General features: G+C 39.9%; 1 protein-coding gene across 1 annotated transcript; it reads right to left on the bottom strand.

Moving 5' to 3' along the window:
* Positions 1–10,222: 10,222 nt before the first annotated feature.
* Positions 10,223–16,401, bottom strand: LOC131884541 (protein FAM91A1-like). Its single transcript, XM_059232363.1, has 12 exons — positions 16,192–16,401; positions 14,349–14,433; positions 13,964–14,173; positions 13,690–13,877; positions 13,477–13,577; positions 13,212–13,371; positions 12,714–13,136; positions 12,199–12,497; positions 11,964–12,127; positions 11,129–11,344; positions 10,658–11,054; positions 10,223–10,591 (listed from the first exon to the last, which is right to left on the bottom strand). The coding sequence occupies exons 1-12, from the start codon at positions 16,261–16,263 to the stop codon at positions 10,408–10,410; spliced, it is 2,499 nt and encodes an 832-aa protein (XP_059088346.1). The 5' UTR covers positions 16,264–16,401; the 3' UTR covers positions 10,223–10,407.
* Positions 16,402–17,854: the final 1,453 nt, after the last annotated feature.

The raw sequence follows: 17,854 nt of genomic DNA, 5'->3' as shown, positions 1-17,854 counted from the left end.
ATCAAAGCCCAGTGCCTCGACCATTCACTTCATATTCTGACCCTACTCTTGTAACCGGATTCCGATTTCTAACAGAATCTTCGCAATTTAGACTTAAAACTTGATGTCCAGTTCGTTCAGTCATTTCGATTTTCCCGTAGAAGAAATAGGGACAGTGTCTCCACACCTGAAGGATTCAATCGCTAGACAAAGCTATGAAATCCAGTCAGGCTTGGATGGCCGCCAAACTCCGGTTCAAGCCCACTCTGTGTGGTTGGTACTGGCTAGAACCATAGATAACTTCATATATAGATCAATCAAGGGCGCTGCGATCGCATGTTTTCGTCTCAGCTGTCTCTGGTGGGCAAAATGTTTCATTCGTAGTGAAGCTACTTAGGACAACTATGGTACAAATTTGAATCATTGACGGCTCGTCCAAATTCAGAGTAGAAACCCCTAATACGACTCCTGCTCAAGCAATTACTCTCGTCTAGCAAGCTTCATAAAACGGGTTTGGGTAAGTTGTCCGACCACATTTTTAAGAACGAAATTTTTAAGAGGTTTAAATGGGGCTCAAGTTAAAGTTTTCATCCATGTTGTGGAAACACTTAACTGAAACCCAAGGAACAAGTCTGGGTTCAGTCTGACCTCCACAGGTGTCGGAATTACCTTTATTACGTAAAGGCCCAACCATGTCGCCCACACTCAAGCACATTGTTGGGAGATTGAAACGAAATTCCGAATGCCTCATCATTGCGAGATGCGTTGCTAAACCAGGGCAATCAATAGAGAACGTGATTTACTCTTCTAATGTTCGAATCTTTTTTTGACATGTTAAGTGTATTATGTCCCAAAAAGCATGTCTATTTTTTTTATTATTCTACCGCTCTTTCTACCTGTATATTTGTAAGATTCAAAAGAAATGAAGATTTAAGAGGAATAACAAACGTTTCATGAGGATAATTCAACTTGCCTGAAGCGAGATTTCACGAAATATCTGTCCTTTTTCCACCAGCGTCAGCTGACCTGAAAACTTGCTCATGCTGTACAGCTCCTGTTGAGCTTAAGCATTCTAGTTATGGGTTTTCTATGGCTAGAACACAAGAGTTGTTCCCCGATTCCTCCAAGATGGCGCTCTTGATGGAAAGTACACTAAGAATGTGCCTGTTTTGTTCTAAATTATCGATCAATTTTTGAAAGGAACTGAACAATGGGATGATCTATTTTTACTGCGACTCCAATCAGGTTCCAAATCCAATTTCGAGTCGGCCTCAGCCAGAGCGAACATCTAGGAATCCACAAAAAAGACCAGAATAATGGGCAACATGATTCTAACTTATGTTCTAGTCAGCGCTAAGGTTTCGTTCTGCCCATTTCCCCAACGATGGTTCCAACGTGGATCCCAAAATAACAGGAAAGATCCTTTCTCCTCGCATATCCAAGAAAATGTGCTATTCCTCACCAAGACGACACAACACCCAGATGCAATGTTCAGTATCTAGCGGTTAAAAAGAAAACCTTGCCTTTAAAGGCTGATTCTGATGCCTTGGCACACGTTCCCAAAAGTCAATAATCCTTGGCCCGATCCAAGAGGATCTTGATTAACCTTTTTTGGGGATCAGCTTTGGCATGGCTTGAGCTCTTCGCTTGCGTGGCTGTAGCCAGAGCTCAATTGGTGACCTACCCCAAAGGAGCCTTGGCTTCAGTTGTAAACCTTGAGGTCCAAGCCCCTAAGGCAACTCCCTCTTACAACGTTGCTGCTTTGCCTTATGCTTATGGAGTCAATGGCATGAACGGACATGGCGGTGTTTACGTTTACCGTTACAACGCTCCAGGCTAACCCTAGCGATTCCATTGGCCCGTTGATGAGCCCATTGTCCAAGCTGCCAAGGCCGAGCATGTCACCGCCAAGGCTCTTGGCTCCATAGCCGACTAAGAACCTACCTTTGCATCCTATGAATAAAAGATAGAAAAAGATAGCGTAACATCAACAATGTTTTTTTTTGTCATTTCCACTCAAGCTTCTCATAAGGGTTTTGTGAGTTTTGAATTTGCAAGATGAGTAGGAAAGTCAGGCAACAAAAAGCAAGAACAATGTGAATTGATTAAGTATGATATTGACGTTGAAACCCTAAAAAACGGTTTGGGATATGACCTGGTTATATACTCAATCCGAGGAGCTCGGAAATATTTGGTCCTTAGAATGTTGGTTGGTCCAACTGAGGTCTTAAATGAGGCTCTCGGCATGTAAGGAAGCCGCTTTGACAAAACCACTTGATGTATGGTTTTTGATAGGTTTTACCATGAGAAGGATCTGAAGGGTATGGGCAAATGGGACATAATTATTAATACAAGCCCAGAATAAGACAACCCGTTTTAATTCAGCGTAAAGAAGTGAAAGACAACTCCATTGTGATCGAATTCCTGGTGTTTTAGATACCATCAACAACGCACGTTCAAGCAAAAAGTTTGGCTAGGACCAAAGGGAAAAAATAATTACCTCTTTTTTAGTAGTGTGCACTGACAGGAGGGATTGTGTTGTAATTTCATTATTTCAATGGGCGAAAAATTGTTTAACTCCGAAATATTCACGCCTCAAAGACAATTTTGGTGGGCCCATTCAAAACCATGTAATATTAGAGGTGTTCGTGTGTTATTTTAAGATTTAAATTCGTATTTTAATTTCTCAAAGAGTTGACCCTTACCATCCTCCAACTCAGTTTTGGTTAACAATTCATACTCTTGGTAATCGCACAAGCTCACCCTTTGCAACACACACTGAAAGATACGGCCTCTAACATTTCAAAAGGAGGTCGAAAACCAACAAGAATTACAAAAGATCCTGAGAAAGTGTAAGATCCCCGTACGTAAAATGTCATCGTTTTAAAGCATTCGGTTAATATCCGTCAAAATCAATTTTGAGTCGCAAATAGATCTTGATGGGGGATAACAATTCGTGTTGCTTCACTCCTAGAATTGTACGAGTGGGTAGATGATTCTAGGATGACTCAAAGCCTGGACTCAACAAAACCTTCAAAATAGAAGAATAAACAAATTTAGGTTTGTCAAAAGTCTCCCTCTTCCACAACAACCAAAGCGAATATTTGCTCTCGCCAATAACAATGTGGTTTTAGGCGTTCGGCATACCAGTTGTTCGAATAAAGTGCTAAGTGACTTCTTGGAGCCATAACAATGATAATCAAACCAAAGCTAGATAAGTTCAGGGCAACAATGAGGATCGTCCAATGGTGGAATAAGAAAATCCAAAACCGAGCATCAATATTAACGGCTATCGCCCTAGAGAAGCACACTATGTATATATTTGTTATATGTTAATATCATTGCTTTTTCTATGCCAAAGCTTCCATATACCGGGTACATCTTCTCAGTCATTGCACTGAAACCTTGCCAAAAGTCTTAAAAGTTGCGCAAATTTGTCGGCATCTATTTTCTTATGATTTTTCTTGTTGTCCTTAAATCAACAACTGCTTTACCGCTAAGGCGGAGGAACGCAAGATCATCGTTAAGCTCATTCAGACTGGTGACAACGCATCGGACGTTGACAAGAGGTTCTACGTGACTCCTTCGACCATAACAAGGACCATGAAGCTCATCAAGGCAACTGGACACTTGGAGAAGCGCTTCAACGTAGGAAGTAAGAGCATAGTTAAAGCGAGTGAACCTGACAAGTATTTGGAACCAACTGAGTAGTCAGGTCAGCTAGTTCAAGCTGACTTCCACGCCATATCCCCCTTGGGAATTTACTACAACTAAACGTTAACAAATGGTGGAAAAAAATTTATCAGAAATTATGTTAGGAGGGTACAAAAGACGGCCCTCTTTACACACCGAAGACTACGACAATATCCTGTGAAGGAAAAGTGGGTTTCAAGCCATTCTTTTTTTGAAAAAGATTTTGCCGGGATGAATTTGTTTTAGATTTTGGGTCGTTACAATTACGCAATTTTAAATTGTAATGCAATTACAGTTCCTTTTTCGAAAAAAGGAAGGAATTACTGTAATTTCGTTACTATTGCCCTGCCCGTTGAGTATCGACTTTCTGATCATTTTGAAAGGCACACTGACACAACAATCATCCGACGCATAATTGCGGCCACCTCCCTGGTGCCTGACTTCTTCAAAAGTAATCCATAACGCTTATTCCTCAAGATGGTTTTATTATCATTAGTATTTATTTGTCAACCTATTTGCCATTTTAGAGGCTAAAAAGGGCTATTTTATTCGCCAGAAATCTGCACCTATTCTCGTAAGTCTCAATTCGTTAAGATGACTGGTGGAGCTTTAGTGGGCAATTGCTGAAATATTGGAACCCTTCATTATACTTGATACACTTTTGGTCAAATGTTTATATGAGTGCAAATCATTTCATTCCATGGCTTTTGCTCTGTAAATCTATGCTTCTTTGATACGATTAAAAACTCATTCTTTCATAAAAATTACCATCACTAAATCTAGCTAACCTCCATCACACTATGCTGTAGGATTCCTCTTCCTCATTGCATTTACACATAATGTAGGGTATAAAGACTCAGAAATCGTTTAAGAACTATTTTCTGAGTCAAAAATTGCTCATAAGGCTAGAGTCATTTTTTCACTCGTTTGCAGCCTTTACTCGAGCTTGGAATCTTATCAAGACGAAATAAACGACCAGTGCACAATTTTCCATGGTTCTGGTCAAATTCCTGGAACGAGAGGATTCGTGTAGGCCCGAATTATCAAGTAAATCCCCCATTTAACCAATGAAATATGGTCTTGCCAAACTAAACGGCTATTGGTGGCTGTGTCAAGGGAAGTAGGCTACCAAGACAATAGACGTATTTGGAACTGGAAGGGATTGGCTTTGCCCAGAGGAAATAGTTGACTTTCAAACTCGAAGGCATCATACTCGAAACTCATACGAAGGATTGCCGCTTTTTGTCAACAAATGAACTGTCCGAGTCTATTCTCAATGCATCTGTTCTCATTGTGCCTCGCTCGTAGTCTACGGTTGTCTTTTTCTAGACAAGAAAATGCATCAATACCAAATGCGTCAAGGACGAAAGTACTTTGAGAACCGATAACATTGTTACCCATTCTGTACGGTATAAGTAATGGGCGCTTAATCCATTTACAGCCTCATGAGTAAGAACAAAGAGGTTGAACGATGTCGGGCTTGGGTTTCTTGAAGATTCAAAGAGAAACCTATTCTCGTGTCACATGTTTAGGGGCACCCAAAACAGAAGATTAAATGACTCTGCATATAAGACCAAAAATGGTCGAGATCTGATCATTGATTCGTTAATGAGGAAGTGCAAGATCATCAATGGTTATTAGTCTGCTGGAAAAAAAACAATGAGACTAAGTAAAGAGGGTGTTAGATACAACTTGAATTGAAAACCACCATTGTTTGCCGACGATAAGGTAATCTAAATTGGTTGCGAGAAAAATCATCCAAATTCTTGAAGGTCTGTTGTAACGCTGAAGACATTTCTTTCCATTATCTATGCAGCATTTTGATCATAATGTGACTGATATTTTCTTTAAGAAACAATCACTCTTTTACACTGTCAGTGCACGTACTATCAAGATTTGGCTATGACAACGAAATGTCCCATCATGTTCATCTAAATCACTGATGAGCTCGACGAAATAGAGAAATTGTTGGATCGTTTAATGCAAAAAGTAGCGACAGATTCACTTTCCGTGAAATACAATGGTAGACGTATTGAAAGTATAAAAGAGCACAAGAACCTTGACAAGTTAGATGGCGCTAAATGTATTTACTGAAAGAAGATCTCTCAATCTTCAAGATACAGCCAAGTGTAATACCTGTGTCAAGGATGTCAAGTATACCTTTATCAATATCATTTATGCCTTTTAAAGCAACCTAGAGCCAAATAAAGTCCATTTTGTCAAGGTTTTGGACCAATTTTTGCCCTCGTTTTGTTACGAAACAGGATAACTATGAGACTCCTCAACTCCATTAGATCCTAGCCAGGCTCCAAATAACTGATCATTGGACTCTATCTATCATTTGATTTCCAAAGTATCCATGTGAGAGCAATATCAGAATTATTTTGCCAATGTTTGTTCTCAATAGTGCGCCATCTAGTGATGAAATGTTAGGACTATGATTTACAACCATGATAACATTGAAAGTAATAAAAGTCCTCTTTACGTTTTATGAAATAGTTCCATTGACATCTTTGAAGCAGAGGATCATGAGTTCTCATAAAATCATGTAAATTAATTGGTTTCATGACTATTCAATCTCTTTTTGTTACACAGGAAATATTCTTGACGAGTCAAGAATTAAACATCAAATCCCCTTCCCCCAAAGACGCGTGCTTTTTCTCAAAATTCAAGTCACTCCTCTGGAACGGAATTCAAACTGAAACCAAGAAGCTGCAAACGAATACTGTGTCATACTGTTTCTAGGTATTGATTTGTCGCATCTGATTCCATTACTTTTTCACAAAGCCCTTCCGTCACCCCAAACGAATCTCTCAGGATCATCATGTCTGCCTCCTGTTGTATTTGTAGACTAAGCCATTTTCCTTGTGTTCGTGTTGCCATTCGAATTTAATGACCTCCTCCATTGGCCAAAGTTGTCACACACCATGGTAGAACTGATTGTCATGTTTTTGCCCACTTTGAGATAATGACAGTTTCTTCGCGAGGACCGTTTTGTTATGTAAGAAACTGGATCCTCTCTAGTAGAAGAACTTGTCTCCGGTTATTTCCCCTTCTATTGGTTGTCAACTGACTTAGAAAGTAAATGAGGGGCTTGGCCAATCTTCCCTTGGAAGATTCTCTGCCAACGTTGATCCCTTTTGACTGCAAATGAAAGGCCACCTAGTGTTGAAACAATCTGGTAGTGCTCATTGGATGGAGGGAGCCACCAAGGAAAGATCTGGATCTAGAATTCATAGTTTCTTCTAGAAATTTCGCGAGATTTGACAAGTGGCTCCATTTCGAAAAAGTATGCGATCAGATTAACTGAATAGTTTCCAAACAGAGTGCGAATTGATGCGCTGTGTACTTTCTTTTTTGAAGTGCTTTAGTCCAAATTGACACTGGCAGCATGCGAGAAATCAGCGTGACAGCTATATTTTATTGAGAAAAACGGTACTGATGCCATTCTAATGGCAAAAGACAATTTAATTATGTAGAATATGCTGGTTGAACCCAAGATGAATCAAATTTGTCATAAACCACTCAAAGCTTTGCCTTCTTATGCAATACGAACATGTTGGGTCTGTTTGGAACTGACTGACTCCCCTATTGAGAAAGGTTCCAAACAAAGGCCATGCATGGTCCTTGACAATTGGCAGCCAATCAGGTCGCTCGAATTTAATGACGCATACTCAATCTCGCGGGTCTCTGCAACCAGGGTCCCTAGTTTCTTCTAGAATGCTCCGGAATGGCCTGGATGAGTGGCATTGGACTCAAAATCTCTGGCTCATCTGTCTCCGGGTAGTTGAGCTTTTCGTTTGACCTTGAAGATTGATCGTTGGTCGTCAAAACAAGATCAACCAAAGCGGGGAGCGATTACTTGTCTACTATATGTTTCAATGACGCTGATCCTCTCGCTTGCTAGCTCTCATTGCCCAAAGAATGAACCAACGTACGAGCGGACGAATGGACTGAGAAATGTGCATGGATGAGAATAGGGCCGATCAGTGCCAGAGGTAGACATACATGTTCATGCTTTGAGAGATACCTGAGGGTCTAGTACTACGCTCGTGCAGTGGTACGCATTTTGGTACAATTTAGTGTCATTTGATTTGTAGTAATAAAAAAATCAGCGGCTTATGATTGATGAAGGCAGTTGGGTTTTTTTTAAAGATGAGTTTAGGTGTAGAAATGAACATCAGGTTGTCAAAAGTTGGCTTTTGCGAAGGACTTGTTACAGTAATTTGGGCTTAATGCACTAACATATTTCCATCATAGATTTAGGTGTTGAAAACGTTTACCGCTCATTTGCAATTTTTTATGATACAAACTTTGAGTTGCCGTTATAAAATTTCAAGCCCAAACCTAAATCTCCAGATCATCAGGGGTTCTCAAACTTGGCTCTTCTAAAACCAAGTAACCTCTAATGCCACACTATATAATGTAGTGGAAAAATAGGGAATGTCATGTGAGGGAAATTTAATAAAAAATGTGGTCCGGCACCCTGATTTTGGGCATTGGGGAGGGAGAACTAAGACAAACATCACATTCAACTCGCACCATCTGCCCATTGAATTTTCAATAATCGAGTGATTTTGAGTGATTTGTGTTACAAAACCCAACAAAATGAACATTTTTGGTGTAATTTGGTGAACGCACTGTCAATTTTTTTTTTTGCTGACTTCCTTACTGCTACTGGGATTGGAATCCCAGCTGTTTAAGACGAGAAGATTATTCATTTTACTTGACTTTTATTTATATATATTATTTGATCGACCAACAAATTGGAGTTGACTGATCTGGCTAATCCTTGAATATAAGGTTGATCAGGAATTTTAGTCAAAAATTTGTCCAAGTCTGACTTAAATCCTGTTACTGGATCAACGCCTACATAAGCCCTACAAATATTTGAGGGCAGCAAATTGAGCAATGGCTCAATACGACAATGCTTTTTGCTTAGACAAGCATGTAAAATGAAATGAATGTCAAAATTTAATGCATGCATAGTGCGGTTTGGTTGTCTTTGATTTTACTCCATGGAATAACGTCAGTTGTTCATGAACGAGTTCACTTGACAAGCCTTATTGGAGGACATATTTTGAAAACGGTATAGGGTCTGTCGACCCTAAAAAATCGAGCATATTTGCTCGCGATTGTCACGAATTTTTTGAAAGGCTTAGAAGATGGAGATCCGCACTGACGCATGAAAAAGCTTCACTTTGATTTGTATTGGGGCATTGAAGCAGGAAAGGAAGATGACGTCACGGTCAAATTTCCTTGCTCTTTTGAGACTTCATAGTTCTTTGTTAAGGGATTAAATTAGAACTCCAGTTCATCTATCCATAAAAAGAATGGTTCATTTAGCATTGCACTTTTATAGAATGTCACAAATGGAATTACTCATTGACATGGTAAAAAATAACTTTTTAGTTGAAAAAAACCATTTTTGGACTTGCTTTTCCTCTTTTAAAACGTTCTGTATTTACAAAAGACTTTTTGAAACCTTAGTTACGTCTTTTTTTGTCTAATAGTGTGCTTTATATCTTGAGTTTTTAGTACCTCTACTGTTTAGAAAAGTGCCGTAGTGGGAGTCAAAAGGGTGCGTTATTTTTCTTCAAATATTTATGTCAGAGAAATATGAACAAATATTTGTCAAACTTAGAATGGCAAAAGTGTGCAAGATGCTATTCTGCAACAAGTGATAAAATTCAAATCTGAATTGTGGAGTCCTTGAAGATATACGAGAACATAATAAGATATGATAACCCATCAAAATCTAGCAATTGATCGTACGACAATTGAGGGATCCTATACGTGCCGTCGCCAGGTTGGTAGACCCCAACACGAGCCAAATGACTTCAAGTCACGTTTCAAGTAATTAGTTAGTGAGGGTCTCATCTTCTAGAACATAGGGCTCTTTAATATGCCCTAATCCCCACGGCCGAGATCAGGTCGACTTAATTCGAGATCATGATCGGTCTACTATTTTACTACCTAATTCTAGACTCGGTGTGATCGTGCAATAACCCAGGAAATGTACAGCATTTGTTAGAATATGGCAATCAATCACAACAGGTTTTGTATGCATACCGTACCACGAAGCTATCACTAATCGATATCCCCTTGCTTTGGTGAAACATAAGAAGATCGAATCCAACTGAGGTATTTACACATGACATGCTAGTGCTTCAAAGACTGAAATAGACCAAGGTGTGAGCCCAACCTAATAAAGTCACCGCTTCCAATCCATCAAAATGTTCACGTTCGTGACGTCAAGACAAGAAACCTGAGGTACCGCAAGGGTTTATTCTCGTACACATAGAGGTTTTAAGATCTTGTTGCAGATGTCTCAGAAAGTCACGCTAACGATGGAAGCTCCGAGGATTTTTCCAGTTGTCTTAGGACAGTTTTCTGGTCGGCCGAGTTAAGTAATCAAATGAATTGGATTCGATTATGGAGCTTAACACGCTGCCAATGTGAGCATACAAAAATGTTGGCAACACGTTCCATCAAGAAAGATCCAGTTTCAAGGGCGTAACTGTAGACGAAAGCGTTGTGGAGATATGAATAAATGCGGAATAATTTATTAACGTGCATTAACAACTATTCATAGAGAGGGCTGATATATCATTCAATCATAGGCGTGTAAACTGAAACGGGGGGGAATCAAGAAATAAAAACATGGAATCGTAATGGTGATCACAAGAAATGCAAGTTCAAAGGGTCCTCCAACGGTGCAGACCAGAAATTTTATCAACGCCCGTTCCAATCTTCGAGCGCACTTCCATTGAAAAACAAGTTTCGAGTGGGATGTGTGATATCAGACCGATTGGCAATGTCATCCAAATTCTTTACAATCGTTAAATCCTGATGCTCGCCGATGAAATCCAAGAGATGCTTGCACAACCCGTGACTAGAATCGGTCAACTTCTCCAGACTGGAAGCAAAAACCAGCCCTTGTATTCAGGTTGAGGCCCTCACACTCGAGACTTAAAATTCTTACCTCTCTTTTCGCCACAGACCCTTGTCAACGATTCTTTGACAGATGTTTTTATTCAGAGTCGGATCAAACAGAGGCACCCCCAAATGAAGATCTAAGAGACACCAATGCTCTTGGGTTGGAAGTTCCGATGACGGGTTTTGCAGTTCTAAGCCAAGGTTCTTGACCCGCTCCTTTCTTTGGTCCGGGTTTCCTCCGGCCATGGGATGATCGATGTTATCCAATTCTTCCTCCAGGATAGAGGTGGTCCCTTCGTTGATATTCGTAGGCGTTTGAGGAGAGGGATCAAAGTGATCCGGGCCCTCATTGGGAAAGTTCAGGAAAGTGACGTAACCACAGGAATGTTCCAAGTCCACTTGAGCGCCCAATTTGTTTAACCAGGGGAAGCTATTCAGGGAATCTGAAACACAGGGAACACTGTCTAGATCAAAATGGAAAAGATACACGAGCACTTATGATCAAAGAGAACGTTACCTTTGTCTGAGAATGGAAATGCGATTGTTTTCGTGACTGCTTGATTGAACCCATTGGGACAAAGGCCTTGGACGAGAATGGGCGAATGTTGGAGGGCATCCAGAAGCATGGTCAAAGCACCAGAGATGGGGATTTCACTCGGGTCGTGACCCCACGAGGTTACAAGGAGACGATTGCAACCATGGAAGAGCTCGGGGAGACGACGGATCCTCGTACCTGAGAGGTCAGAAAGCTAATCTAACAAGGCGTTTTCTATGAACATGATATATATATATTGTTGTTCCATGGCAGGTTTAATCTTTAGTCTTCTTGCATCTTAGGATGCAGTTGGTGGCTGTTGAATAACGTGAATTTGTTGGGAGAAAGAAGACTCTTTTATTAAAAGAGACAAGTAGAGTTGACTCTTGGCCAAACTTGTCATGGTGAGCTATTTCAAACCCTCAGCGCATTAGTGGTAAGCATCTTAGACTAGTATTAAGCGAGATTAAATGAGAAATCATTCAAAGCCATTTTTTTAACACTTGGCAGAAAAGTGGCAGAAATTCCTTCAGTCGATTTTTGCCATTACTGATCTTAGATCGTCAGAGCTACTACCAAATGGTAGAAATATCGTTAAATACTAGAATAGCTTTTGGGGCCATCAATTTTCTAATGTTGCCCCCATTTTAGTTTGCTGTTATCTGAGATCAATACCACCGAGAAGAAAATCCCGTCAAGTACCGGTTTTGATACCATGCCCCATCAACAACCAGATTACTTTGCGACTGTATATATGTCAAACCAAAAAAGCCATTTCTTTTTTGGGCTGGTATCAAGAGATGAAGACCTGATATACCTTTGGCTAAAAGTAGGGAAGGTGGTCCACTGCCTGTGATGTGGTAAAGAAACATCTTAAACCAAATGGACGAGACTTCGGGAATTGCCGGACCTAAATGAGGCGGGGAACGCCCAGTCATCGGTCGAATTTCATTTGACAAGGGGGCCATGGAGACTAACAGACTGAAAGGACCGAAGAAAGTACCTTGATCAAAACTGCTCTGTTCACTGTCACTGGAACGAAGTTGGCTTACGAATAATTCTTCTTTAACAATCGAGCAGCTGTGGACGGATCGAGACTTTGAAGGCTCTCACAACGTATCAAATCCAATCCCAAGCACATATTTTCCTCCGGATTGCTGGAGCTTAATTCCGAATTTTGACGGAGGAACTGAATGGTATCACGGAGTGTGAACGCATGCGAGAAATACCGAGCAGCTTCTCCTTCGCTATCAACATCAGATACCTTCTCCAGTTCGATCACCAGACTGGGCAGACTCTCATCTGAGAGCTTGCCCACTTCAAACATGGTCACAGCATGACTTTTGAGACCCTGAAGAAAAAGGCCATCAAGGGATAAGCAAGCTGTGAGTTTTTGAAGTATCGTGTTACGAGGACAAGAGGGATAAGTCTCAAAGGTAAAAAACGGTACTTACAGCACTTAAGCTTAGCCAAGATGATGTCAAAAAACACTTGAATTGCTAATACTACTACCAACAAAAAAAACTTTAAAAACCGTTTTTAATCTATTAAAAAAAAAACATCTCACCGGACTCAGATTGCCCATCATAAGATATGCCGTGAGAGTGGAATCAAAGAGGAACGCGATCTTCTTGGCTCCTCCGCTGGATCCACCATTTCCGGGATGAGACTCGGCCTCACTGTGCAGCGATCCAGATTCCAAATCCTCGCGTGTGGGTTTGACAAAGTCATCCGTGAAGCTCTCGGTGTCCGTCTCGAGAGCTTGATTGAGCTCCTTAAGCAAGCTGTCGTCTTCATCCGAGCTCACGGAGATCCGGCGAGGACGATCCACGGTCATGGCCACCGTGGTTCCATGGAGATGATCGTACCATGAGGGATGAACGTCATTTGAGTCCATTTCACTGTTCTTCTTCTTGGCGAACCCCAAACGGCAATACAACGACACTGCATCTCGCACCAAATTGACGTCAATCTCCAAGACATTGGCTAGCTGGAAAATATATAATGTACGAAAAGAAGCTTTAGTATACGTGCTCTCACAAACTAGAATGGATGGAGAATTTACCTCAACCACAGGCGTGTTTTCGTCGATGGATACGAAAATCTTATAGAGAAGGGTTTCCAAATAATCGCCAAGGACTCGATTCATCACGAAACCTTCCAAAGGAGGAACAATCACGTAATCGTTCTCCTCCACGGGCACATCAAAGTACACCAACCCCTTCCTAGCGAATCCAATCAACATCTATTTAATACACTGTTCCTTTTTAACGGCATTAGAACGCGTGCAAGGCCTCGCTAAACTTATTTCAAAGCGTTATTCCACTAACCTGTACAGTTCGAGTACCACCGGAAAATCCACATGTCCTGCTGGACACGATCCTCGATCAATGAGCTGATCGATCACAGCATGCTCAGCTTTTTCGACGCTCTAGAAATGTCCCAAGGAAATGCAATTGCGGTTGCGAGTGTGTACGTACGAGCACATCAAGCAAGAAGGATGGGAAATATCGACATTATCTATCCTGTCTAATGAACCGTACCTTCATGTCTTCTTCGGTGACATAACCCACTTGGAGGATCCACCATGGCAAGATTGGAATGTTTTGCACCGGTTTGGTTGGCAAGAGATCCTTGCCACTCTTCCGAAAGAAGGGAAACTTCTTGGTCGACCTTGATTGGTTCATTAAGTCAATATATTGGTTCCGACCAATGCCCAAGAGCCTCAGACCTATAAAGTAGGAGACGGACCGAAAATATTTTGGATTAAAGTCGCCATGGGAGGGACTAAGATTATAAAAATCGAGTCTGGCTCACAATCTGCTGCAGTGAAGTTGGGCAAGGAGTCGTAGCTTTTTTCTTGTTGCATCAACGTCTCCAAAATGGCGATGTAATATTCAAATGGAGACACCATGAGTCCCTTGATGATCACGTCCGAGAGATGGTATGGAAATAGCATCAGACTCTGGCGACCGTAGGCCAAAAGGTCTTCGTAGTACTTCTTTTCATCCTTCCGCACTTGCCGAACTGAAATGGCAAGGAAATCAATTAGAGTTTTGAAAGAATCGGGTCCAAGATGGAACATTTTCGAATAATGCAATATAATTTTTCTCTAGACTAGTCTTTCTTATTCTAGGGGATGTATCGGCAACATATGTATCACATACGTACCGGTATTCTGACTGAATATATTTGGACTTACTTAAATTTCCTTTGAATCGGATCTGATTCTTTACACTGAACGTGACCACACCCTTTTCATACTCCTTTTGCGAATGACCCAGTTGCTGGAAATAAGAGACATACACGTAAATATCAAATAACAATAATCGTTCAAAACTTGAAATTGACTTTCACTAGTATTTAGTATTTAAGAGTTCGCTGAAAGGGCTTGGTTGATTATTATTAAGCGTCTTCTATATTACAAATAGAGGTATATCTCTTTATATCAACAATAACACCGTACATGTTATCATGGTACGACATGAGTAAAATATATTAAAAAAACATCGTATATTTTCGTGCCATGCCCATTGATCTCTTTGTTTAGCAAATGAGCCAAACATTGTTTCCAGTTCGCCAAATGATTTCCGAGAAATGCTCTGTCTTAATAGTTTGATAACTGAATTGGTGCAGTGATCTATAGAACCCTGATATATCATAGTAATCTTATGGTTTGTGGGTAAACACAAAAGTTGGATAACGCTTCCTTTAAGGACTGAGAACACTTCAAAATAATGGGATATAAAACGAAATCTTTTGGGCATACACTCACCCTTAAGCTTAAAAACTTAATTCAACATTGAAAAAAAATCTTTTGGATCATACATAATACTAAGGAGTCATTTTGCAACAGTTAACGTGAATAAAGGCCCTGGAACTTACAACATATCAAATTCTTTTCCTTCAGCCCAGTCAGTGACTGTTATTAGTTTCAAAATTAGTTCTTGTGTTAACTATTTTGTCAAAATGTTTTGAACCTATAAAAAAAGGCTTGATATAGATATTTTCGAAACATCTTTACTTGAAAATACAAAAGCATAAGAGCAACCACTACAGGAATGACAAATAACTGTTCAAAAAGCCGCTAAAAAAATATTTTTGTTTGAAAGCCATGGCCTGAAAGAGCTTTTTATCACACGAAGTGGCAATGGGTTCAATCAAAATAATTCTCTTCTCAGGTTGGATCACTTACGAGATACTCAGAACAAGCATAGTGGATGTTTTAGACAAGGAATTAAGACATTTATTCGTTCAATTGAAGAAACTGACGAAGACTACATAGTATTGAAAATTGCGATTTTATTGTAGTTTAAAACCTGTTATGATCGAGTTTGCAAAATTTCCGTACAATTATCGCTCTTTTTTTTTTTAACGAGCATTTAAAACATTAAAAACGTCAAATGCTGAGTTTAAGACGATAGAAAAATGTGCTGTCAGTGCCTCCATATCTGACGCTTTTGGTTCTTACCTTTCAAGGTATATAATGACTGATGTTTAGCACGTTTGGCAAAAAAATAATTGTGCTTTTTTTCTAACAATCTCACTCGAACTATGCTTAGAAAATATTTTCCTGAAAATCTTTCACCAAAAAAATCATTGGTACAAAGCACATGAAATATTATGACCAAGAGTATTTTCTTAAGTACGCGAAAAAATAGAATTGATGATCTGGACACCTAAAATAGGAAATGTTACTGTCTGAAAAATGCCACGGCCGGTTCAAAACAAGTCTCAACAAAACTTCTTCACCCATTTTAATGTAAAATAAACCTACCAATGATGTACGTCAAATATATTACAGAATTTTTTTTTTCTTTCACATTTAAGCAGCTTTTTAGATTGTTGGGTAGAAGTGAATCATATCTTTGTCATAGCGTTGCGCTGATAATCGAGGCGTCTAGATGTACCAATAGTATTGGCTAACATCACAAAATTGTCAGGACAAGTTCATAATGCCCAGACCAACTCATTCGTGACCAGAGAACCATTACAATCCAAGACCTTTTCGGCCTTCAAGTTCATATTCAGGCATCCATTCACACCTGTTTGATAGACTCGGGGAGTTTGTTCCAGGTGACATTGGTCCGGATGTAGCACTCAACCTCCGAATTCATGCTTTTCGAGTGGTTGGCTCACTTAGGCACACAGAACAAGCATAATAGGAGATTGAGCCAAGATATATTAACCAACAGATTGACGGCTTCAAATTTCTGGGGTTTTTCTTGACTTCTCTTGTTATCAATCAACTGTCAACTGAGCTTCAGGCTTGCCAAGGAAGATAACGAGGAAGTGGCCAAAATTGATCGAAAATGGTCGAAAGAAGCAACGGCGGCCAAAAACAAAGATAAAGAGCAATGTCGTGGCTAAAGTCCTAGTGGACACCAATAATCTAAAAAAGTGGACTGCACAGAAGGTACTCTATGTGAGAACCAAGTAAGTCAGAGCAAGAGAATCTGGACTACATGAGGCTAATTCTGCTAGCCTGAAGAATGGGGAGCCCAACATTCGTCAGGTGGACCACAGGGTGACGAAGGGTGGGGAAGGAATACATGATATTCAGTGGTTTGCGGGCAGATATGCCAACAAATCGTCCTAGGTGATTCTTTAAATTCTATGAAAGCTTAATGAAATATATGGTAAGGGTTACAAGCGAAGATATTGATGTCAGGCATGATTTTTCCAAAGTAGATGGCAGGATGTTGTACGAAATTGACTTGGGAAGACGTTTTTAAGACGCTAATCTCGGTGGAATTTCTTTCATGTCCTTTCTATACCTAAGGAGTTAATCGTTCCTCAATAAAAGGAACAGATTACAGTTTCTATTGCTTTGGCCAAAAAGAGCAATTCGCTACCCAACTGTTACTCACCAAAGAAGTTAAAGGCGTTGCTCGTTGCAATTAGTTTTACAAAAATTTATATGACCAACATTTCAAGTTTTTTTTTTTTTGCCTCAACCAGACCATACTTCGCTAAATCAACGGATTTATTTTTACGGATGTACGGTACAGCAGGCCTCAACCAGACCATACTTCGCTAAATCAACGGATTTATTTTTAATTCAAACAGTCCTAAAATTTGAAATTTTCCAGCCAACATGTTACACTAATGAGCAGGCATTTAGCATTGCATTACTCCAATTCTTGCCCACGTACGTTTGGCTAAGCCAATGGAAAATGTCAAACAGGAAAATCATTTCTTATCCAAATTTGAACTACTGTACTCGTACCCAAGTTTTGCACGCAAATAAAATGAGGGGTATAGCTGATCCTTTATTTCCAACCAAGGCAAATTACTCGATTTTTAACCACTAGCTGTTTTTTACAAAGAAGTCAAGCATTGAAAGTTCCATTCTAAAACATATGCATCACAAAGGAAGGCCCATCAATCATCATGCTCGCTGAATCCAAAGAAAACACACCCAAAACGTTGATGGGATCGTCAAAGTCAATACAAAAAGTTGCTGGATCTATCCCACAACTAGTTGTGGAATTTCCCACAAATCTGGCAAGAATTTTATGTTCTAAAGTCTGCCAAAAAATGATGGAAACATTTACATTGTTGAAAGGGGACCTCTCGAGGCTGACCATGAACCAGGGCATGAGATTGACATACTTGAGATAATAAAGTACTTAATGTAAATTGTCAAAAAATAAACAAATAGTTTAGCCGATCATCGTCCTTCGAGAAAAACAAAATGATTCATAA

The sequence above is a fragment of the Tigriopus californicus genome, chromosome 8, assembly GCF_007210705.1.
Source record: "Tigriopus californicus strain San Diego chromosome 8, Tcal_SD_v2.1, whole genome shotgun sequence".
Taxonomy (NCBI): Eukaryota; Metazoa; Arthropoda; class Copepoda; order Harpacticoida; family Harpacticidae; genus Tigriopus; species Tigriopus californicus.
The sequence above is the reverse complement of the archived record's forward strand: the minus strand, read 5'-3'. Positions and strand labels throughout refer to the sequence as shown.

Bases quoted from the DNA above. Each gene is read 5' to 3' on its own strand.
- LOC131884541 (XM_059232363.1), bottom strand. From the start codon at position 16,263: ATGAATTCGGAGGTTGAGTGCTACATCCGGACCAATGTCACCTGGAAC. The intron at 13,578-13,689 runs GTACGGTTCATT...GGACATTTCTAG, and splicing joins TCACCGAAGAAGACATGAAG to AGCGTCGAAAAAGCTGAGCA. The intron at 12,498-12,713 runs GTGAGATGTTTT...CTTTTTCTTCAG, and splicing joins TGATGGGCAATCTGAGTCCG to GGTCTCAAAAGTCATGCTGT.